The sequence below is a fragment of the Gorilla gorilla genome, chromosome 5 (assembly GCF_029281585.2).
Source record: "Gorilla gorilla gorilla isolate KB3781 chromosome 5, NHGRI_mGorGor1-v2.1_pri, whole genome shotgun sequence".
NCBI lineage: Eukaryota > Metazoa > Chordata > Mammalia > Primates > Hominidae > Gorilla > Gorilla gorilla.
This window is the reverse complement of record NC_073229.2, coordinates 153,660,513-153,685,535: the sequence shown is the minus strand read 5'-3', so window position 1 is coordinate 153,685,535 and position 25,023 is coordinate 153,660,513. Positions and strand designations below refer to the sequence as shown.

The 25,023-nt window shown below is 36.5% G+C and overlaps 1 protein-coding gene across 6 annotated transcripts in view; it reads right to left on the bottom strand.

The window, feature by feature from the left end:
* Window positions 1–25,023, bottom strand: part of LAMA2 (laminin subunit alpha 2) — a 631,365-nt gene that overhangs the window by 18,627 nt on the left and 587,715 nt on the right. For 5 of the 6 annotated variants that reach the window (XM_055391635.2, XM_055391626.2, XM_055391631.2 and 2 more), the window contains 7 exons: window positions 24,553–24,691; window positions 22,505–22,516; window positions 19,083–19,203; window positions 16,465–16,641; window positions 11,284–11,432; window positions 5,847–6,023; window positions 5,441–5,609 (listed from right to left, as the gene is read on the bottom strand). In XM_055391635.2, the coding sequence (XP_055247610.1) occupies window positions 5,441–5,609; window positions 5,847–6,023; window positions 11,284–11,432; window positions 16,465–16,641; window positions 19,083–19,203; window positions 22,505–22,516; window positions 24,553–24,691 (944 nt within the window). The remainder of the gene's footprint in view (window positions 1–5,440; window positions 5,610–5,846; window positions 6,024–11,283; window positions 11,433–16,464; window positions 16,642–19,082; window positions 19,204–22,504; window positions 22,517–24,552; window positions 24,692–25,023) is intronic. The other variant, XM_055391636.2, reaches the window with a different exon arrangement.

Below are 25,023 nucleotides of genomic sequence, written 5' to 3'. Positions count from 1 at the left end.
TAAAGAATAAGAGAGAAGTATAAAGAGAAGACAAGCTGCCATAATATCAAATGAGATGATATGCATGAAATGCTCTTTAATCTAGCGTGCTCAACATGAATTAATCATAAGATTGACATAATCCATTTCACAAGGCAGGGCTTTCTCAAGACACCCTTACATTGCCCTGTAGTGTAGTGAATGTTGTCCTCATGCTGTAAGTTGCTGGCAGGATTGGGTGTGATGGGTGTAAAGAAGAAAAAGAAGGGCACTGAGAACAGGAGATCTTTTCTGTCAACTGTGCTAGCACAAATATGGAGCTCATAAATAGGCAGTTCTCACTTCAGGAGTTAACTTTTAAGTCTTAGTTCTTAAATAACTCTTAAAAAGCTAAATTCTGGGCCAGGCGTGGTGGCTTATGCCTGTAATCTCAACACTTTGGCAGGCTGAGGCAGGTGGATCACTTCCCAAGAGTTCGAGACCAGCCTGGCCAACATGGTGAAATCCCATCTCTATTAAAAATACAAAAATTAGCCGGGCATGGTGGAATGCACCTGCAGTCCCAGCTACTCAGGAGGCTGAGGCATGAGGATCGCCTGAGCCTGGGAGGTTGAGGCTGCAGTGAGAGCCATGATTGCACCACTGCACACCAGCCTGGGCGACAGAGCAAGAAAAAAAAATAATCTAAATTCTGATACAAAAATGGAAAACGGTGAGAAGTGAAAATTATAGAGGACTTATTTAATAACCACATCATTACAATGTATATATCATTACATATCAAACAAATAAAAGGGTTTGAAATTGCTTAAAAATTGAATACTCACCACATCCCTTTTTTTCCAGCACCTGCCACCCACCCTAAAAAATGTGAAAAGTTAAACTAACTAGAATAATTAAGTTAAAGAAACACAGAAGTTAAAGTTAAACTAACAAAAGAATAAATACAGAGATGGAATGTTACTTTGAGCCAAGCATGGTGTTAGGTGCTTTGCATAAAATGTATAACTTATTCCCTCATAATAGTAATCCTAGAAGGAAGATATTATTATCCTTATTTGTCCATTAATTATTTTACATTTAGAAAGGACAAGTAACCTGCCAGAATTCATGGAATAAAAGTGGGAGGGCTATGGCAGAAAAAGCAACTCTCCCTCTTTTTCTCTGACTAGCAATGATAATATCGTATTCATCTTTGCACTTAGTAGGTGCTTAATAAATATTTGTTATAAAATAAATTGTAAAACTTTTAACTTTTAGTAACCTTTAAAAAGAAGACATCCTTTTCCCCCTACACACACAAAAAGAACATAAGAAAGGAATCAAATTAAAACAGAAGATATGTGTGGCTCCATGATCTGATTTCTAAAATATAATAATACAATTAATAGAGATGGAAAGTTCTAAAACATCTAATTCTGACCACACAGTCATAACTAATTATAATGTGCAAAAGAAGGGGAAATAGGCCGGGCACAGTGTCTCATGCCTGTAATCCCAGCACTTTGGGAGGCTGAGGTGGGCAGATCGCCTGAAGTCGGGAGTTCGAGACCAGCCTGACCAACATGGAGAAATCCCGTCTCTACTAAAAATACAAAATTAGCCAAGAGTGGTGGTGCATGCCCGTAATCCCAGCTACTCGGGAGGCTGAAGCAGGAGAATTGCTTGAGCCCAGGAGGTGGAGGTTGCAGTGAGACGAGATTGTGACATTACACTCCAGCCTGGGTAACAAGAGTGAAACTCCATCTCAAAAAAAAAACAAACAAACAAACAAAAAAAAAGAAGGTGAAATAGCAGTTGGAATTTAGATATCTGGGTTTTAGTGCCAACTATCGCTCATGTGTGTAACCCCCTGGGCCATGCTGTAAGTTTGAGGGCTTTCTTTCCTCATGTGCAAGTTAAGAGTTGGAATCTTTAGGGTGTCTTCTAGCTCTAATGTTCTGTGATTCTTTCTAAACCAACCAATTTGGCATGCTACTCAACTTTTTGCTTCTGTCTCATCTACTAAGTGGAATGCTCTGTTTTCGGAAAAGTTAAAACATACACTGCTGAGAGGAAATGGAAATCGAAATTAGAACAGAAGGTTATAAAAAAAAAAAAGAACCTTAAATGAGTAAAAATCTCCATTCCCAGATGGGCAAGTATCTTTATTTTGAGAAAAAAGGAAAAAGTGTGATCTCTAAATACCACATAAAAATGTGCTTGAGAGGCCCTATAAAATGAAGTTTGTGTAAGTACTTAGAAAAGTAAGGTGATCCATGGAGGCTGGCAGGGTTATCCCTAAAAATCCAAACCAGCACAGGCTGAGAGAGCTGCCTGGAGGATGTTCTAGTGGTAGAGAAGAAGGTCCATGAGGTTCTGCTTGATTGAATATGGTACCCGATTTGGAATTAGTAGCATGATATATCTATTAAAAACATTAAAACATTCTTAGGTGCATTAATAGAAATATGGTAACAATTAAGGGAGGGAGGGGTCACACTGTCCCCTGAGCTGGTGACTTCCTTTTGAGTAGTAGGTGCCATATTATGAAGGGAATATTTCAAATTTAAGAATACTGATCATGGAGGGGATAGCAATTAGAAATGAGATAATACAAAAAGAATACCTAAGCTAGGGAAATGGTTAGCCTAGGGAAGGAGAAGACTTAGCTATTTTCAAATTATTGAAGGGATGTTAGACAGAGGACACATAAATGTAAGGTGTTTGCCTATAGAAATACAATCATTACATAGAAGTTTTAGGGACTCAGTTTTAACTTAATGTAACCAATGGCTTTCTAACAACTCGAGCCTGCCTTGTCATAACACTGGAAAATCTTGTCAATGAAATGTTCAGGCAAAGGCTGTAAGTATCATGTAAAAGGAACCCATGCATTAAGATGGTGATTGGACCAGATGATCTTTAGGGCTCTTGCCAATTTTAGTTTATAATTTTAAGTTAGTCATTTAGAAATTAGGCTGTTTGCTCCTAGAAACATTTTTATAAGTGGACATTAGGATCCAAGGTCAAAAAAGTTTATTCAACTCATGATGTTTTCTAATTCTTCAACTGAAAACATGTTTATGAGTCTGAGAAACACATGATTTTCAGGTATATAAGGGTGAAGAGGAGGATCATTAACCTTACCTTTGCTAAGCAAAGATCTAACTTGTGGCTGAATTATGAAAGAGCTGAGGAAACATTCTGAAATCCATGTGGCAGATCTCAGGAATGCTTTAGGATGAAATCAACTCCTGGAACTAACCCCCCATGACTGACAGCTTTCCACTTGCTAGCTGTGTGATCTTAGGTATTTTCCTTTGTGAAATATAATACTTCTGGCAATATAAATAAATGTAAATGAAACAATTAATAGGGTGGGAATCAAATGAAATAACAGATATGAAATGCCTGGCAGAGTACTGGACACATAGTAGTTATTCACTAAATGCAGGGATTCCTCAGAGTGTCTATGTGGGTATGCTTTTTCCAGTTTTCAGATAACTTCCGCATACGTTATCCCATTTGATTTTTCATAACTCTATGTTGTAGGCAAGATAGATGAAATATCCCTATTTTACAAAGAATGAAAGGATGCTTGGAGTAAATAACCAGTTTTCTTGAATGATGGCTATTTGGCCTCTCATTGAATAACTATTTCTAGTGCAAGGAGCACATTGCTCAACCAATTCCATTGTGGACACTAAGGAAGAGAATGAGATATTCAAGAGTTTTCAAGATCTGCACTCAAGACAACATTGCCCACCCATTACTGGTATGGAATATAACCACAACACATGAGCTGTTAAGAGTGTAGTGACTGTGACCATCTCTGTTGTATTGGTGATAAGAATGTAAATTGGCATAGCCTGTGGAAGAAACAATTCAGGTATGTGTATTGAAAACCTTACACACATTCATCTTTTGGCCTTATAATTTCCTAACTACTTATCTATTTTAAGAATAACTGGAAATAATGAAAAAGCTTGATGCATAGAGGAGTTCATCAGAGTATAGTTTCTAATAGTGAAAAACTGGAAACACTCTCAATAGCCTACCATGGTCTATTAAAAGTAGAATAAATTGGAAAGGCAGAGTGTTCCAGAGATAAGGAGTCAGACTTTAGAGTCTGACTTGCTAGAATAAAATTCTTCCTCTGCCTTTTACTAGTGGTGTGAGTGGGTTGGTTGCTTAAGATAGCTAATTCTTATTAACTCGACTAAAAGTAGAAAGACTATATTTTACAGAGCCGTTATGAGAATTACATATAATATTGAATGAAAATTGTTTAGCCCTGGGCTGGTGAAAGTACTCATTATTGTCATTACTACATAGTACTTATGCCATTTATTAAACGTTCAGTATATGTGAGTCATTTAACAAACATTATCTTTTAAAACTCTGATACAAAGTCTTTTTGATGTCTGTGCTGTTAATATCCTCATTTGACAGATGAGGAAACAGAAATAGTCTATGGCCAAATCACCCTGAAAGCATCCGATCTTTTCTGATCTCAAAAGCTAAGCAGGGTTGGGCCTGGTTAGTACTTGGATGGGAAACTGAGAAATAGATTGGATAGGTAGCTTTCCCAAATTCACACAGATGGTTGGTTACAGTGCTCAGATTTGAACACCAGCAGTCTGACTTGAGCCCATGCTCTAATCAAGGCTATATGACCTCCAATACTACAAAATAGTTGTGTGTCTCTGTGTGTATATATACTTAACATAAAATCATATTAGACATACCCATTTATATGATGTTTAGATACAGTTTTTATTTATTTATTTATTTTTATTTTTTGGAGATGGAGTCTCGCTCTGTTGCCCAGGCTGGAGTACAGTGGCGTGATCTCGGCTCACTGTAACCTCCGCCTCCTGGGTTCAAGCGATTCTCCTGCCTCAGCCTCCTGAGTAGCTGGGACTACAGGTGCACGCCGCCATGCCAGGCTATTTTTTTGCATTTTAGAAGAGACGGGGTTTCACCGTGGTTGCCCAGGCTGGTCTTGAACTCCTGAGCTCAGGCAATCTGCCTGCCTTGGCCTCCCAAAGTGCTAGGATTACAGGCGTGAGCCACCGTGCCTGGCCTAGAAACAGTTTTAGTGGTGTATTACTAGTTTCTAAAAACAGGACACCAAATTGTATACAAGGTAGGACATCTACTATGCAGATAAAAGGGCCTGGAAACCAACATGGTTGCCTCTGTCATGGTATTATAAGCGTCTTTTATTCATGATTCTGGATATTTCTGTGTTTTCCAACATTTCAACTGAAAATGTACTGTTTTGTAAACAAAATTGAAGAAGGAAATATAGGTAAGTCATTCAATGAAGATGTAAGAATAGGTTTTGATAGACAGGTTATATTTCTTTCAATTCTAATATCAGAGTGTACTAGATATCCTGAATAATCTTCCTTCTGAAATGACTCAGAATACTGGGTAAAAATTAGAAAGCAATGGGGATAATATAAACACTTACATGTGTCAGAACTGGGGTGGGCGTAGGAAAGGCTGGGGTGGGAACTGGCTCAGGCTGGATAACTATTTCAGCTGGAGCTGCTCCATCTTCATCTTCACGGAGTTTCTGATGGGCACAGCGACCAATGTCAGCATTTTTGAAGGACACAGGCCTTGCAAAGTCCATGGGGCTAATAGAATGTAATAAATAAGATTTTTTTATTTTCATTTTTTTGCTTCCTTACAATTAAGCCCAATCCCCGCATGCCTTTTTAAGTCCATTAGTGTGCTTTTCTCAGTCTAAATTGAAGATCCTCATTGTTTCCCTCCTCCCCTGCATAGCTGTAGACAATGTAGATGCATTGGGACCCCTAATAGCAAGAAATAAAAATAAAAAATTAGTAGTAGTAATGAGGAGATCCACTTACACAGAGTTAATAACAAGATTCCATATGCAGCCTTCAAAAGGAGGAATATTTCTGAGTGGGGAAGGTTGAAATTCAGGTGGAGCACCCCCAACGAAAAGCTTTTTAACTTCGATAGGCTGTTCAACTGTCAGGTTTTGCATGTATCTTCTGTTTTCATCCACTTGAACTGTAAAGATGCTGATAAAATATTAAAAATAAACAAGTATAAGTCACATCTCATTCAATACAGTTGGAAATCAAATTCTTTCCTGCCACCCTTCACCCCTCTCAACCATAGCTTTTAAGGGAGCCAAAATTGGATGCTTAGGAATTCTACACTAAGCAAACGCTGTTCTCAGGATCTCGTCCCATGACTCCCTCGTTCACTCTTCCTGAAAGTTTACTGAAACCAGGTCATGGCGCACTGCAACATTAGCCTCTTGTAGAGCTGACAACAGCGCTGTGCAGCCCAACACATGAGCCTGTGAGAACTGAGGCTTCTGCAGTGTGCAGTAATGTCTAACTGTATAAGAGTTGGCAGGTTTAGCATAGCATGGGGTCTTCCTTGGGTTGTGCTGGCTATTATCTTCTTGCTAGGGAACAAACCATGCTCCTGAGAGCTTAGATTGCAGGAATCAACAGCAAACACTTAAAGCACATTTTATAAAGAATGTAGCTGATGGCTTTTGAATAGAAGAGGCAGGCAAGGACACCCTGCTAATTGTTCCTTGCAATGATTTTCCTTAGTGGCTGTTTCATTAATTTTCCTAATTTGCTTATGAGAGATAACTCACACACTGCTAACTGAGAACCTCATGCTACTTATTTACAACAATCCTTGGATCCCTGGGCCAAGAATCAGAAGGAGACAAAGAGTTCTGATGAAAATGACCAAAGGCATTTTCTCTTTTGTTCCGGAAGCAAGTTTTGAGTTTCGGTCTTAACAGTCATCATGGTGCTATTAGTCATAAGCATTAGTCACTAGCCCAGGGATCATGAATGGATTACTGAAAACTTACTTCATATCTGGAGAGAAAACCGGAGTACTTGGGTGGAAACCTCAGTCCTAAAGTGCCCTCTTACTTGACTTTATAAAGAAGAAAAACCACATGTAGAACTGGAAAAAACAGTAAGCCAGGGTAAAGATGCTCTGAATTGGCACTTTACAAGTAAGATAATTCAAAAGTAAGAGAAAGGGACAAAAAATGGATTTCGCTGTGGCTCAAAACGTCACTGTTAAGGGGGTGAAGAAGGGACCGGTAAAATTTAGTTTCAAAGAGAAAATAGGGGGAAATGACATACTTTTGAGGTTTCTTTACCAAACTATGGAAAAATGTGTTGGCAAAACCCAGGAGGTTCAGCTTCCTTGCTAAGAGTGTCGGTGGTTTTCTGAGATGAGAATTTCAGAAAACCACTCACTTCCGGGTATGTGTGACTCACGGAGAAGCCCCTCCCCTACACTCTTTTTCCCCTTTAGCTGAAAGCAGCCTCTTAGCAACATGATATCACAGGGCTCCTAAGGTTTTAATGAAGGATATAAGCCTCTGTTAAAGATTGTCCAAGGAGAGTAAATCTCTGTTCTTGATTAGAATTTTAAAAAGCTAGAGGGCTTCCTCTTTCTGGTGTAGCCTCTCTCTGTAGTGTGGTTCCGCCACAAGGACCATCATAGTGACCCTTATTTTTTTTAAACCAATTCACAGGGTGGTGATGGAGAATGAGTGTGGGCTTTCAGGAGGAACATACTGGAATTAAGTACTAGTGTGGAAGCTTACTGGCTGTGTGACCTTGGGCAAGTTATTTAATCATGCTCAGGTCCATTTCATTCATTTATAAGATGGAGATAAAAATACCTACTTCAAACAGCGGAAAATATTAATTAAGGGATTGCCCTGAGGCTGTATTACTTAAAAAGGGCATTGCTAGAAAACTACAGCTAAATCCTGCTCCTATTTTACCTTTTAGGAACATCAAATCTAGATCATTTATTTAGTTTTTATTGAGAAAGACATTGCCAATATGTCCATTATGATTCTGGTGTGTTTTCCATTTTTAAAAAGTATTTATTTAACAGCTTTTTACTGAGGCCTGCTATGTGCAAAAAGGTACATTAAACTTTGTATTAATTTAGTATTGTAATAGGTCAGCTTTATTTTTTTTTTTTTACAGTTTCAATGGCTGATTCTTAGAGTTTCATAATTACTTGATTACTTATACCCTATTTCTTATTTGTTTGGAATGTGGGTTTAAGATTTTTTTTTAAACCATATCAATTGGATTGCACATGTGGAAGAAGATATTAAGAGAAATAAGTGTCCTAATGTTTGCAATTTACATAATAAATAGAATCTAATCTTTTTTCTGTTTGAACATACTTTGGATGTTAAGAAAGAAAATATTTAGGGTTCAGTGTTAAAATCTTTATCTCATTCTGGAAACCCCAAATGACTCCTAAAATATCTCACCCTACTTCCTGACCTTTAGCCTATTTCTGTACCTGTGTGAAGAAAGCTTTCCCAGAAGAAAAACTCAGTTCAGTTGCTTGTCCTATTTGCTTAAGTAACTACTTCAGGCTCTTAGGGTTTGATGTTTTTGTCCAGTAAGAACTGCTGGCCACCAAGGCGGATGCCAGGAGAAGTATCAGAGGACAAAGCAGATATAGGAGGCAGAGGTCACTGGAGTGCCAAGAAATTAGATACCAAAGTGACTAAAGGGAGATTTTTCCAGATGAAGGGGTGGAAGGGAGAGAGAATGAGGGAGGAGGAGCAAAGAGAGGCAGAGGACAAGGGAGAAGGAGCTTCTTGAGAACCTTGGCCCCCAGTTTGGTAAAAATCCAATTATTTTGTGAGGCGGTATTAAAGCTGTCATTTTGTCCAGGATTTTAGGAAAAGAAATGATGATTGACAATGCATAGTCTGAAAAGTGTTGGGATAATGCAAATATCTCCAAATTAATAATCATACATCATAATCAACATTTAGTAATATAAACCTTTATGGTCACACAAAAACGTAAGAATAATCTATTGGCTGTGTATAGATGGAGGTATTTAAGTCAAATATATCATCTCATTTAATACCTGGTCCTGTTATTTGTAGCACATGATTTTGGGCAAGTTAGTTAATATTTTCTCATCTGTGATGAAAGGATGTTATTACAGATCTCACATACATTCAGAACAATGAAAACAAATCATCTTTGTCTAGTATGTGACACAAATCATGCCATAGAATAGGCATATAAAGCATTAAAAATTTTTTCTGGGTGAAGTTCTCATGGTCACTTGCGATCTCTGGTCAATCAGTTGAATGTGGCACTTGCTTATAGAGTAGATTGCATTTTAACCTTAGAGTGCCGAATGAGCCATTATGGTAGCAAATGTATTATTGTTTTGGCACAGAGTTCAGTGACTACACACTAATATGTCTCATATATTATCCTGTAATTAACAATGAATGGCAAAACTGTTTGTTTATATGGCCAATTAACCAAACGACTGGTTTCCAGTGATGTACTATATACTGAGCTTAATCAAATAAAGGTTGGATTGATGGTCAACAGCTGTGAAGTTGGCATAATAAAATGCCCTTCTTGAAGAAGCACCTGTTAAAAGGACATAGTGGTACAACAGTGTAATGCATTTGGGAATTCCAGAATTCTTTCTCAACAAAATAACACATTTTGAGTGATTTTGGTCAACTAATTTCTCAAATCTGCAGTTACTTATTGAAATTCCTTAAAGTTTAAATGTTTTTGTTTTGTTTTGTTTTTTCCGAGTTGGAGTCTTGCTCTGTTGCCCAGGCTGGAGTGCAGTGGTGCGATCTCGGCTCACTGAAACCTCTGTCCCCCTGGTTTAAGCATTTCTCCTGCCTCAGCCTCCAGAGTAGCTGTGATTACAGGCGCCTACCACCATGTCTGGCTAATGTTTTTGCATTTTTAGTAGAGACGGGGTTTCACCATATTGGCCAGGCTGGTCTCGAGCTCCTGACCTCATGGTCCACCTGCCTTGGCCTCCCAAAGTGCTGGGATTACAGGTGTGAGCCACCACGCCCGGCTAAAGTTTAAATCTTTTAAAAAGTCCTTTCCACAATGAAAAGGATTAAAGTTTGTCAAAGGGCCTAACATCTAATCTAGAAGACATGTGAAACCAGGATTCTAAAGCATTCTAAGATTCAAATGAGAGCATTCAGTTTGCATTTCTCCTCAGAGACCATGACTATAATATCTGGCTATTAGATTAGTAAAAGTTCTCAGTTTGTCCAAATAAATGATCCCTCATTTGTCTCGATCATGGTTTCTAAACGTCTCAGTAGCCATTCTGCATGAATGCTTTGTATCAATTCATCCTACAGCCTAATCCTCTACCTAATAATAATAATAATAAAAACTGAGGAGAGCTTTGTTGTTTACTTAGAAGGTAAGAAATCTTTATTACTTATCTAAATGTTTTCCACAAGAGGATAATTAGTAAATGTAGGTCTTTCACTGCAGGATAGTATTGGCTTGGCTGAACTACTGCTACATATTCATACTCGTTGCATTTAAAAGTATCCTCTGTGTTTTGAGGCCTCATCAAATTGGATTTCCAGTTCTTTTCTATGTCTTCAGTCTGATAAATGGATTGCTGGCTTGGAGGTCTGAACCCCTGAAGTCTCTGGGCTTCTGTTTCTTTTTTCTCTAATTGTCCTTCTAAACTAATTATCTCTCTGAGTTGTCATACAATATTTTGATGAAAAATACAGATGACTTTCCTAATAAAGTAAGTATAAAGTATTGCAGCATTCTAAAGAAAGTCATCAGTTTGTGCATGAGTAAAGCCAATTCCCTGGCCCAGGGCTGGGGCAAGCACTCTGGTAGATTTGTAGAAAGGTGGCCAGGCTCACGGCAGCAGTCATTTTCCTCCCCTCCCTTGATTCTGTTCCCTCAGAAAGCCACTCTGCAGGGACCCTGCAAACCTTGGGAAGGGGGACAGGGACAAGATATGCACTTAATAGGCTCAATAGGTCCTGCAGCTGCTGCCACACTCTGTATCTGTGACAGCTAAGCAGCTGCCATAACTGCTTTGGAACCTGAATGAGATAGAAACCGCCAAAGCCTGCTGGCTCCAGTGGAGCTGATTTGTGTGTTTCGCTGTGTGCGTACCTTATTTGAGGAGGTAATATTTAAGAGGGGCAGAGGGAGGGATTTTTCTTATTTATAGCTTCAGAAAATGCATTTGGTTTTTCCAAAGGTGGAGATAACTGCACGAATAAAAATGTTAAGGGTAGAACTCCTAAGGGCTGAGGCAAATGAGGTTCCCGAAGTATGAAAAGTAAAGAAGAGGGAATTAAGCTACGGTATCCTTTTGCAATGCATAGTAGGTCCACACACACAGAGGTTCAGGCAGATACTGATGGATACCAATGCTAGCAAAGGAAGTTCACCTGAGTTACAATAATAAATATTTTAGTGCTATTGTTACCCTCTAGTTCGCTCTACATGAACGGAATGTTCTCTTCCATCATGAAACAGATTCGGCTCTGGTCTGATGACAATTTTCCTCATTGTTCGTGCCCCTGTGGAGAGATGCACTTCCAGACGGCCCCTGTTGAGGAGTATTGCATAATAGGCCTGCAACAGCAAGTGGTTATTGAAGATTAAACAGAAGTCTCATTTATGGCTTAGCTTTAGAGATTCCCTGGCAGAACCACAGGTTCGTCTGCTCTGAGATCTTACCTGAGAAATTAAGACTTTATTTTCTCAAACGGTTTTGAAAACAGCTGGAAATATCTTTCTAATCATTTACCATTTTTGCTTGTGAGATGATCTGGAAAGTGGATATATTAATATAGCAGTTCTCTGCAAAGCAGATTTGTGATGCTGAAAGTAACAGCTGTGCTTGCGTTGGTCCTCTAACTTATAAAACCCATCAGGAGACAAAGGGTGTCAACAAAATCCCTCTCCCTTATATTCACAAGTGGACAGCTAGCTTCTGAGAATCAGGCCTGACTCTCAACCTTGTGGCATTCTGAGTATTTAGACTTCAATTTGTTCTCTGAGCTGGTAGAATAGATCGCTATCACAAACATGTAACCTGCCTCCCACATTTAGAAAGAAGGAAGATAATTTTTCATCCACAAGCGTGCCTGCTTTCTTCTTGCTACTGTTACTATAGCAACCAGTGTGGTTTTGATATCCCATCATGAACCCCAGGGAGCCTGAATGCAGTCCTTGTCCCTAGAGCTGATGCCACGTGCTCTCCCTTTCTTGTGGAGTATGGGGGCACCTGCCACACAGTGATGGCTCAGTTCTCCATGAGTCATCTATGGTGGTAGAGACAGTTTCCATCAAACATCATCATGTTCCAATAATTTACTAAATCATGTATGTAGTTACGTGTCCACCACAGAACATTTTGAGGATCTGGATAAGTGCTCACCATCTGTCAAAGGGAAAACACAAACTACTCAATTAAAAATTCCTTAGCTCGTGGATGGTTTGACATATCAAACCCATTTAGCAGAAAGGAATCACAAATAACTCTATGGGTATCAAAACCGTTAGCTTTGAAATATAAAACTTGTCAATTTAACCAGCCCTGAATCTAAATCTAATTATGTCTAACAGACTTATACTATTTAACATTGGTTCCTCCTTCAGACAGCATATACTATGATATTTTATAAAGTAGACATGAGTTATTAAAATGTTAAAACATTAAAATGTCATTTTAACTTACTTTATACTATACTACTTAGTGTTTTCTTATTGTAATTGTTTTAATAGGAATCTGTTTTATTTTAAGCACTATCCTGAAAGCTGGTGATTCACATTCATTTCTTTTGTCTTGAAGAGGAGAAATTTGGAGCCAGTAGGTAGTGTTTAAATATCTGGCAATGATGAAGGAATCAAGTATCCTTTAGTGGAAAGCTATTTCAGAATATTTGGTCTGGTATTCTTATTATAACTAGCTTATCATTTGCCATATGAGAAAAAAGTTTATTTTTCAAGATAAACAAAAAAATTGACGAGGGCATTTGTATTTTATATTTATTTAGTGCTTATTATGTGTAGTAAGAAATGAAATAAAATAACACTTTTCTCCCTCTACTCTTCAAAAATATTTTTATTACGACTATTTGATATATTCTTCACAATATGAGTGATATACATGTAAACGATGAAGCTGCGTTAACACTGTATAATAAAATGAATACCTGTAAATCTACCACCAAATTTCAGAAACAATACCATTGCATCTCTTATGAGTTTCTTTCTAATACCATCTCCTTGCTTCTCCATCTCAGAGGTAACCACAAATGTGGATTTTATGTTTATCATTACCTTACTTTTAAAAAATATTTTTGAAATTCACATGTGTCTGTAAACAATATGTTGTTTAGTGCTACTTGTATGAGAAATCTACAAAAATGGTACCATATAGCACATTTTTCATTTTTATTTATTTTCTATTTATTATGTTGTTATATTTAGTTATAATTTATTCCTTTTTCTTATTCCTTGATATCCCATTATGCAAAAGTGCCACAGTTTGCCTCTCTGTTCTCCAGCTGATGAACACTTGGGTTGTTTCTAGTTTCTCTGCTATTATAAAGAATACTTCTATAAACATTCTTGTACATGTCTTATTATGCACATGTGCAAAAATCTGGGTCTGTACCCAGGAGTGGAATTGCTGGCTTGTAGAGAGTATGCACATGTTCAACTTCAGAAGATAGTGCCAAATTGTTTTCCAAAGTGGCTTTAGAAATTTACTTTTTCTACCAGCAGTGATCAAGGGCACTCTTTGATTCACATATTTCCAATACTGTTCTTTCTAATACTATAGCAACCAGTATGGTTTTGATATCCCATTATAAACTGCAGTGAGCTTTTCCCCTTTTGGGGACAAGGACTGTATTCCCTGTAGATTATATATACTGTGCATTTCCAGACTGAGGCTTGTGTTTTGTGTTGTTTGATGACCAAAGAGTTTAATTTTAATGCAGTTCCACTTATAATCTTGTTTTGTTCAATCAAGTGTTCTTTTCCCGAAGGTCAAAATTTAATCCTGGTATATTTCCTTCTAAGAATTTTAAAGATTTTTGTCCTTCCATATTTAAGACTTTAATTTATTGTGAATTTATTTTTTGGTTTGATATGAAAAAGAAATTTAGTTTCATCTTTTCCATATGAATAACCAATTGCCCTGAAATCATTCACTGAACAGTTCACTGTTGTCTTTTTTAAATGAAATGCAATGCCACTTATTGTCAAATGCTGTTTCCATCTATGCTTGTGTATTTTCAGGGTTCTCAATTCTCTCCTATTTGCACAGTTATACATGAATTAACATGATAGTTCCACAATACAAAACTTTACCTTCTAATGTGCTGATATCTGGTGGAACAGCCCCAACTACGCTATTCTTCTATTCTAGGAATTTCATCTTTGATATAAATTTTAGAATAAGCTGTCATGATTCACAGAAAAATAAGGTGATATTTTTATTATAATTGAATCTACATAACATTTTGGGGAGAAATGACATATTTTTAATATTGAGTCTTTAATATCTTCATTAACATGTTGACTATACCAATTTATTGACTATAATCATTGAGAAATACTTTGGTATCATTCAATGAAATTTTATAATTTTCTCCATATGGGCTTTATGTCTATTTTGTTATAATGATTCTTAGCTTATATATTTGTTCTTATTCTTGTTCTTGTGCTATATTTACTTGTTCTTTTCTTACTATGCTAGCTAAGATCAGTGCAGTCAAAATAGTCATCTGTTTCTTGGGCTTGATTTTATAGCAAATGTTTATAATGTCTTTTTTTTAAATCAGGAATACTTGTTATAGTTTTTTTTTAATAGATGGCTAAGGAAGTTACTTCCTCTTAGTTTACTTAAGTATTTTTTAAAAATCATGAATGACTGTTAAATTTTACCAAATGTTTTTTTCTATCTATTGACAAGATTATATTATTTTTAGATTTTCTTTTTTTTCTTTTTTCTTTTTTTTTTTTTGAGTCGGAGTCTCACATTGTTGCGCAGGCTGGAGTGCAATGGCGCAATCTCGGCTCACTGCAACCTCGGCCTCCCAGGTTCAAGCAATTCTCCTGCCTCAGCCTCCCAAGTAGCTGGGATTACAGGCACCTGCTACCATGCCTGGCTAATTTTTTGTATTTTTAGTATACAAATTAGACAGGGTTTCACTATGTTGGCCAGGCTGGTCTCGAAATCCTGACCTTGTGATCTACCCACCTTGGCCTCCCAAAGTGCTGAGATTACAGGCGTGAGCCACTGTGCCTGGCCGATATTTTGATTTTCTAACATTAAACCACTTCTGCATTCCTGAAATAATCCAAGTTACTCGTGGTTATACATCTTTGGGTTCTCTTTGTGAATATTTTGTGTGGGCTTTGTATTTTTTAGAAAAATAAATAAGATTTGTTACATAATATGATTGATCACTAAATGTTACATACTAAAATTGATTTTTAAAACACGTAATCACAAATAACATGATCTGGTTTACAAGGGTATGTGCATACTTAAGGATATATTTGTAACGCATTGTGTTCTTTTGGTCATGGCAGACAAAATAATTCCTATGAACCCTTTCATTGAGAAAAACTAGATTAAATGGAAAATTACGTTTTAAAAAATGTGATTGAAGATATATTAAAGAATACCAAGGCAATAAGAGGTATGATGCTTAAATCTGGGCACTTGAGGGATTGCTTTTAACAGAATCAAATGGACAGGGGATATAGATACTAAAGTTTATGTCCTTGCAAAATTGATACTCTTTTTTAAAAAAAATTTTGAGACAGAGTCTCACTCTGTCATCCAGGCTAGAGTGTGGTGGTGTGAACAGCTGAATAGCAGTCCTGAATAGCTGGGACCACAGTTGTGCACGACCATGCCCAGTTAATTTTCAAACATTTTTTGTAGAGACAGGGTCTTATCATGCTGCCTAGCCTAGTTTCAAACTCCTGGGCTCAAACGATCCTCCTGCTTTGACCTGCCAAAGTGCTGGGATTACAGACATGGGCCACTACACCCGGCTGGTTGATATTCTTTAGGCTTTGACATCCTTGAATGCTATTGGGATAAAATTGTCCCTGTCTGTGTTGGTTGTGTTCTACTTGCTTTCTCCCAGATCCATTTTCTGCCCTTCTTTGTGTCCAGAGAGGATGGGATGAGTCAGGCCCAAAAGACTATTACTTCAGCTTGTGCAACTGGGAAAATGATCTTAGAGGAATTTACATTTAAATTTAAGGGACCAAAGCTGACTGTCTACAGATTTGGTAAGGAGTCGAACTTGGAGACAGTAGAAATTAAGATAATGTGAATATATTTTAAGCTGTCCTCTTTACATATGCATATGTTAAACCCATAGGAAATATAGGTGCAAATATGAGGGTGACTTTGCACCTACAATTGATCAACAGGAACATCCTAGATAAGACAATTGTCCTGGGGAGATGATGCGAGTGAAATAGGCCAGCATGGAAAAATGGAATGTTCAGTCCTTGCTAGCCAAGATGAGAGCAGAAATAAATGATACGAAACTAAAAATACAAAAGTAAGTTAACTGCTTTATATAAGCATTAGGGAAAATGCATTATCAGCTAGGTGTGAGGGTACCTGTCCAGTCTGCCTTCGTTTTCTCCTAGGTGGTGCTGGTGTCCCTCCACTTCCCAAAAGAATGATGCCGGACTCATTCTTGGTGCTGAATGACAGGTTGATTTCTGTTCCTACATCAATTGGCACAGGGGAGAGCTCCACAAAACCAGGCTTAGGAAAGCTAACTGTGTAAACATTCTGTGAGTAAAGGAAAAGAAGAGTAGAAACCATTAGAAATGAAAATTTAAATAAGTTCTCCATCTCACTCACCCTCCTCGATGCAATTAATGTGATTATGAAATAGATCATAGTTTTAGAAAGCAGGAAAACATGGAAAGTTTAAGAGCAGTTGAAGAAATATTATTTCTAGTTATATGATAACTTCAAATCTTCGGAGCAGTTTTTGTTAAAATCAGAATTATAGCCTCTACTTTTATTCTAGAGCTTTTGATTTTAAATATAGAAGATTATCACTGTTAGGTACCTTTTTTTTGTTGTTGTTTAAACCAAAGATTTAAGTCAAACTGACACACAAGCAGGTACATGTCTAGGGAGATTGTCCCTAAGTTTCCTTTGAAAACACTGTAATTAATATCTCTTGAATAAACTCTATCACTTAATTGTTTATGTTTTACAGATGGGTATGACCATTATCTGTGTCTGCATTTTTCCTCAGTGATAAGACCAAACCTTAAAAATAAATAAACCAAACATCGCATAGTCTAGTTTTTTCTCAATATTAAAGTAATACCATTGTCCTTGCTCAGTATAAAATTAAAACAGTTACATTTCAAGTAGAAATGTAAATAAGGTGCAAAAGGGAGAAAATCAGCTCCCCATCTCAATCTCAAAGCTGTGCAGAAGCATATAGCTTTCTATAATTCGTTCATTCATTCATTCACTCTTTCACAACCTTGCCATCTTCCTCTCTCCTCCTCCCTATATTTAAAATGAATCTTGATAGACATGTTCATTTCTAATGACTTTTTTTCTTACATATGTGGAAGATATCACTCTCTCAGTAAGTGTAGACAGTCACTTTTAATGGCAGGAGGACTTTCCACTTTATGAATTTGCTAGTATTTATTTAAGCAAGCCCATATAGTTAGGAATTTAAAGTGCTTAAAATATTCATTTTTAAAGTCCTAGATTTTGTAGGAGTAAAAGCAAAGAATCCTTTAATGTAGGCTATTTTCCTCCCACAGTGTTTCAAGACCAGTTAAATGACACAAGAGCTGGTAAAATGTATAATCTGTTTTCTATTCCAATTTTCAAATCATGGAGTTTTAGATAGTTCAGATAAAACTACTGTGCAGACTTTTCAATATTTATCCACATCAAATTTCTGCCTCATATTTTAGTTGCAAAATAATTCCTGGTTACTGCGAAGTGCCTTTACGGAATCATAATTTCCACGTGCCGAGGCTATTCATTTTCCGGACAGTTTCCATCCTCGTGTATATATCTTTTGAATGTGAATGAGAGTTAGGCTTTGAAGATTAAAATTCTCAGTAAAACTTCCTTTAAGAAGCCAGTATGGGTCCTTACAGTTTTAGTTCTTAATGTATTTTCTCTTTTCTTATTCCCAAACTTCTCAGAGTGGGTGTCTATGGCCAATTCCACATTGGAGCCTGTAGCTATGAACAATGAAGATCCTGAAAGTTCTGTTCCAGTCTTTAAACCTCATCATTCAAGTGGTGGATTTACTTTTTTCTTTACCCACATTTTCCCTTCATTTCCCTAATTCTATTGGAGTGGTTTAAGATAATTTTGATTAGAAGCAGCAGACAAAATGAATAATTGTATTACGATAGGATAATTAAAAATGTATGAGAATGACATATTTAACATTTTCATTTTAAAAACAAGCTCATCACTATTGAGTTTCTATAAAATTCTTGCTAATATTTGCTGTTGACTATTGACTCTTGCTTATGGATATTTTAAGAGAGTAGAGCTATGGCCAGGGTCTTTCTCACATATGGGTCAGTGTCAACTGAAGAAACAGTGCAAAATAGTTAAAGGAAAATAGGGGAATGCTAGGATGCTTTAGCATCAAAGAAGAGTTACTGAGGATATCAGCTAACAAAGGACTTTGCAGGCATGTCAAACACAAGTCTTTGCAGAGTTGATTGCCACAGGTCCCAGTCTATGTTATTTCAAAGACAAGGGGGCTAGACTTCAAGTTTCTAGACAACAGACTATGCACTAATGGTTACGGTGTAAATTACTACTTGCTACTTGTGTAAACTTGAATGGCTCCAGAAAAAATGTAAGGTTGCTAATAAAGCTGTATACAACACATAAAAGTAAAATAAATTTAAAATGGATGACAAAAATGAGGAAAAGGGAAAAGTAGTGTTGAAAAAAAGAGAAAAACAGAAAAGAGATTAGTATTAATGATATGTGCTATGAAGAGCTATACATTTGGGAAATTGGATCACAATTCTAGGACTTCATAATACCATTTTTTATCATGGTAATTTAGAGAATGCTTTAATCTTGCTTTATCTTTTAAGAGTAGGATCAGTAGAAAAGTAAAATATATTAACAAAAGACTGATCCTTGTAGGAGCAGCCACACTAAGTAAGTGAAATCTGATATAAATGTGTTTAGAGAACTATCAAAAACAGACCAACCTCCAGGGAACATCCTTTGGTAACACCAACATAATCGGGACTACTGAGTATATTGTACGGAGTTCTTGAAATTTCAATATCTTTGAGGCAGCCGGAATATTTCTTCAGATTTACTTCTGGCCTATTGAATAGTCAAATGGAAAGCAAAAGCAATATCATTAGGGTGATGGTAGTGTAGTCTCTGACTATGGGAAGGAAGCCTTGTGGAGCAGACACATGCAGGCACATGTCTATCAAACTGTGCACACGTGTACCCAGCAAACTCTGGTTTCCATTATCTACTGGTTGGTCTAAATGGATGTTCATGTTATCCTGCAGAAGGAGTCTTTTTGTAGTCCTTCTCCCCTTTAACAATAATCTCACCCACAGCATTTAAACATGAGGTACAGGAATTAACTGACTTCTTATTAATGCTTTATATGTGTAATGAAATAAGTTTTATTTTTTTCACCAAAGAGAAGATAATTGCATAGGCAGCATAAACAAACTATATACCAAAAAGTTTTTAAAAACCTTGCTCAAAAGTTAGAAAAAAATCTGAAAATGTTTATTTTGAAAAAGATTTTTTTTTAATTTGAGGCTTTTTCTTGGGAGATAGCTAAAAAATAAGATAATATTACATATCTCTTTAAGGCTTTTAAGTAAAACAAAGTCTAAGAAACATTCTTTTGGATTATATAGTCTAAAAAACAGATGTTTAAAAATCAGGTTTACTGACCGAGTGTAGTGGCTCATTCTTGTAATCCCTGCATTTTGGGAGGCCGAAGAGGGAGGATCGCTTGAGGCCACGAGTTCAAGACCAGCCTGAGGCAACATAGTGAGACCCTGTCTTTGCCCTCCCCTCCAAAAAAAGTAGCTGGGCGTGTTGGTGTGTGCCTGGAGTCCCAGTTACTTGGAGATGCTGAGGAGAGAGGATCTTTTGAGCCCAGGAGGCCAAGGCTGCAGTGAATTATGGTTGAGCCACTGCACTCCAGCCTGGGCTACAGAGTGAGATCCCTGTCTCAAAATAAAAAAATGTTTTTTTTAACAGATTAATTTAGTTTACAGATTGACCCCAAAGTCTGTATTCTACATTAGAACAATAACAAAATAAAGCAACCAAATGCAAAAACCCATACATTTTATTTTTTCAATAAAATTGAAAAATGACTTTTATACTCAAACTACACTTGAATGTTTACTTTTGCATACTACTTCATAAAATGAGGCAAGTGTGCCAGCAGATTAGGAAATGAAGTCCTTGCCCTTGAGTCCAGATGTTGCAAGTGATCTAAGTTCTCCAAGACTGAGTGTTCTTATATGTGAAATGGGCATGATATGTGAAATGGGCATGATAATAATAATCATAGTATCTACATAATCAAATTGCAAAGGTTTAATAAATTAAGGAATAGCACTGCACACAGTAAGTGCTCAACAAACAAAGGCTATCAGAATGTCAGTGATGATGATACTTCTTTAATTATAACAGTGCTATTCCACAGAACTTCCTGTGATGATGGATATTGTCTGTTCTGCACTGTCCAAATCAGTAGTTACTAGCCACATGTGGCTATTAGGACTTGAAATGTAGCTTGTCTCAATGAGAAACTGAATATTTATTGTTATTTAATTTGATTTAATTTACAATTTAAATTAAATTAGCTACTGTGACTTGTGGCTACTATTTTGAATAGTGAAGGTATATAGAAGTGAAAAAGATAATTCTTTATGTGGTGTTAATCAGCATCGGTAAAAACTGTCCAGTCGGCATCAATATATTGTAGTTGATAGGGTGATGATTAATTCTCTCCTCATTGTCCCATGATGCCAAGTTCCTTTTTTTATCTTCTTAATGAAAAACACATGGCATGAGGAAAAACAGGTGGAAAAACAAATTAGACCTTGGCAGTGTATATCAGGTGATTTATTTCATGTCAGGTGTCTGTCTGTTTCCACCCCCGCACTCCTTTCTGGAACTTCTTTATTTTCATTGATAATTTTTCCTTGTTCCCAAGGTTTTCTTTTCGTTCAGTCAGATGGTTGTTATAAAGAACATGCCCAACTGTAGGGTGAGAATTCCGCTTATATTTTTCTTGCATAATGCAAAGAGAAGGTGAATTTCATTAACAGTGTTCACTTGCTTCCATATTTTCCTTTATGGAAAGACTGACTTATCACCATTTTTTTCAGAGGTCTTGTTACTAAAGGAAATCACTCCTACAAGTTATATAGTTTATTGTTTCATGGAAACACAAAGAACCATTCCAAAATATGATTTAGCAACCTCAATATTAGGACAATTACAGGGGATAAATAGTCACATAAGGTGACTGGACTCAATGGTAACCACGGGTCCCTGTTTCTTGAGGGTCACCACTCAAAGGCAAAATTACAAACCTACACAGTGCCATCCCAGAATTTTATTAACATATATTTCCATGAAAGCCAGCCTTCGCTTTTTAGCCATCTCAGCAAATGTAGCACAGCTAGTGGTCTTAAACTGTATCATGATAAAACGCATGGTTTATTTTTCCCTACTTTCATTTCTGTATATTCTATTTCTCTTATTAAAAATCTAGCCTTGGTTTTAAAAATTTCTTGGATCAGTTCGGCTTTATTATCTTCTTTCCAGAAATCTGGCACAGCTGGGCTCTGAAATGCCAAAACACCAGGCTGTTAGCTCTAGCCAGAGGATACCAGCCCTGCACATCTCTGAGGTTTGTTCAGCCATTTATGGAGGCCCATTGCTCACAGCTTTTATGCTAATGCAAGTAAGAATTAAAATGCTCCTGAGAAGCTAGGAGAACTATCTCACACTTCTTTACTATTAACGCAAATACTTATTTTAAATATAGTATTTCCAGAGATTCCTTCATCTGGCACCATAGCTAGTTTTAAATAAACATGTCAATAGATAAAGAGCTTTGACAAGAGGTGCAAAGGCTGTGTAAATGTTTGCATATCTGCAGGCCTGCAAAAAGCAAGAAGGCAGTGGTAAGCATGTGAGAGCACAGTTTGATTCTTCAGCAGACAGCATGGCACTAGGGAGGCCAGGGCCCGGGGTTCAACTCAAGAGACCACTTTACCGTGTTTCCCAGAACTAGACTGTGTACCAGAAATTGACCAGCTGCCTTTTGAGTGTGTGCTGCTGGTCACCAGGGGCACTGTGTGCAGATGGTTGAACAAGTGAGCAGAGCAAATCTCATCACTGCTGGTGAGACAACTCAAATTGCAGCCCAACTGATGGTGGGTAAGCAGCAGAATGTCGGCCAGCAAGGGGCAGCAGGAGAACTCTCACAGAATGCACGGCTTGCTCGTGAAACATACTATGAACAAAGCTGTACTGGTGTTGCTCTGCTTCTGCACGGCTGCTTTATCTAAGAAGCCACATTTACCCAACCCATGCACTCGAAGAAGGCATGCATAAATTTAAATTTTACCTTGCTTTCATACTAGATAACGGGAAAGAGGAAAAAAAAACAAAAATAAAAACAATTTACTTATAATTACATTTTCATTTAGTAAAACAATAAACTTTAATCATAAATCTTTAAAAAATCATTTCATAGGGATCTACAAAGGAAAGAAATGCAAAAGCCCCAATAGAACTAAAAATAGACTTATACCCTTGACGGCAGTGAAATTACAATCAAAATACGACCGTAGCTCACACTATTAACTTGGAAAATTTTTACTTTGAAATATGAATTTAAAGTACTTGTTCTTATCAATCTAATAAATGGGAAAATGTACAATGTCACTATTCTGTAGTGTTCATGAATGGCTTATAAATATTGCCTCTCAAAGAGCTTGAGCTTAACAATGCCTGTAAAAATAATTTATGTTTACCACATCTTTTGCACTTTGTCATACTGAGAACCTGTCTGCAGGCAAAATAACAGGTAACTATGAATGTTTGGTTCCTTTATCAATCACAAATATACCTCTAATGGCTGTTTTGAAATAATGCGCCACACTCTGGAAATAGTATACTGTAATTATGCAATGCTGTATCATGAAAGTAAAAACATTTTAGTGATAAAGATTCATTTAACAGATTCAGATTTTAACAGATTTTATAGAACTTAACAGGCACACCTTTATAGATAATTCCTAAAAATTATTTTATGATAATTAAAATCATCACTAGAATAAATGAAGCTAGATTTGAATAACCTTAGGTTTGGCTGTATTTAATTCACTCAATAATATATGGTTAATGATCTTGTAAAGCAAATCTTAGATTTGAACAACCACTGGATTCCTAGTATTTGGTATGGAGCCTGTCACATAGTAGATACTCAACAAACTTTTGGTGAATGACTGGCAAATGAATTTCTAGGTAATAACTGTGGTACTATTTAAATTTGATTTGTAATGTTTTTCTGACTTGACACTTTAAATTTATTTTTCTAACACAAATACATTACAATGAATGCAGAGCCAATTTATTTGCACCATGAAGCTCATCAGATAATTAGACAGTTGCTTCATCTATGAGTTTAGATTTGGGGAGAAGAAATTTCAGCCTGCACACTAGCTGTCATAGAATGAGACTGAACTTTCACTGCTCATTTAGAAATGTGAAAATAACTGACCATCACACTTTTCAGCTATTCTGGGATTTTTCCAAACATAATCTGTCTTTTTGGAGTAGAAACACCTAGACAGAACTTTTATACCCTTTAAAAAATACCAAACTAATTAAACAAAACAAAAAATTAAAACCATGGTAGTCTGTAATAAACTCTTATGGTTTAACCAAATCAATTAATCCCATTCTAATTAGAGTTTAATTAACATTTATTGAGCACCAAGTACCATCCTTATAGACTATGTTATGTTTTATAATGAGCAGTAAATTAACTACATAGCACGTGAGTATTTTCTGACATTTTTTAGTTACTTTATTTTTTGAACTAACTAAATTAGGAAGCAAATGTGTCTCCCCATACTGCTAGCTAAAAAGCATATGTGAAATTAAAAAAAAATGTTGGCATGGGCATGAGAACAACTAATATAGTTCTTGTATTAGGCATATGGGAAAGCTCCAACACACCATTATGATGCTAATGCTTAGCAATAAAATAGGTTATACTCATAGCATCCTGGAACACTGACTAATTTTCAGAACACTAAGCAATGTCAGGGTGCCATTATCTCCAGTGAATGTAGAAGGAGAACAGCAATTACAAGATCCACATTCAACTCTGGCTTCTACCTTTAATTACTTTCATAATTCTTTTCAGCAGGTGCATATAAAGGAAACCGCGACTCCAATCCATCTCTTCAACAAAGATGTCAAATTAGTCCTTTGGTTTCTAAATCCTGGTGTTGTTCTAACATGCAACATGATGTTTTTGATTAGGCCTTTCTGCAACCAAGGGTTATATGACATTCTTATTGTAATTAAACTTCAGAACTCTAGTGAGCATAGTGGTCATTTAATTAAAACTTAATCCTTAGCTTTACATATAAACTAAATTACCTCAAGTTTCTCAGCGTTGGCAGGCCACCAAAATATATTTTGTCATCTGCTTTCAAGTCAAGACCAAAGTTGTTTCCAGAAGACGAAGTTGCTATATTCTCCTCCTGATTAGTATCTATATCTACAATTGATATATTGGCTGTAAAGGAGAAAGAAAGTTTAACATTTTATTTGAGCAATATCAACCACATCTATATCATCATTAATACTTCAAGACAAATTTGGTTTAATTCGAGAATTAACATTGACTTTCTCAAGCACTTGCACTATATTTAGCAATTTAATAATTACAGAAATAACATCAATAAAATACATTATTAAACTATCCCCCAAAGAGCATGAAAATAATAGCTTGAACACCAGTGAAGGCAAACCAATGAAGATAAAAGAGATAACTATAACTGAACATCAAAGATCCATTTGATGTAGTTTTCTATAATCTAGATAAGTAGTTAGAAAATAAAGCAAGAT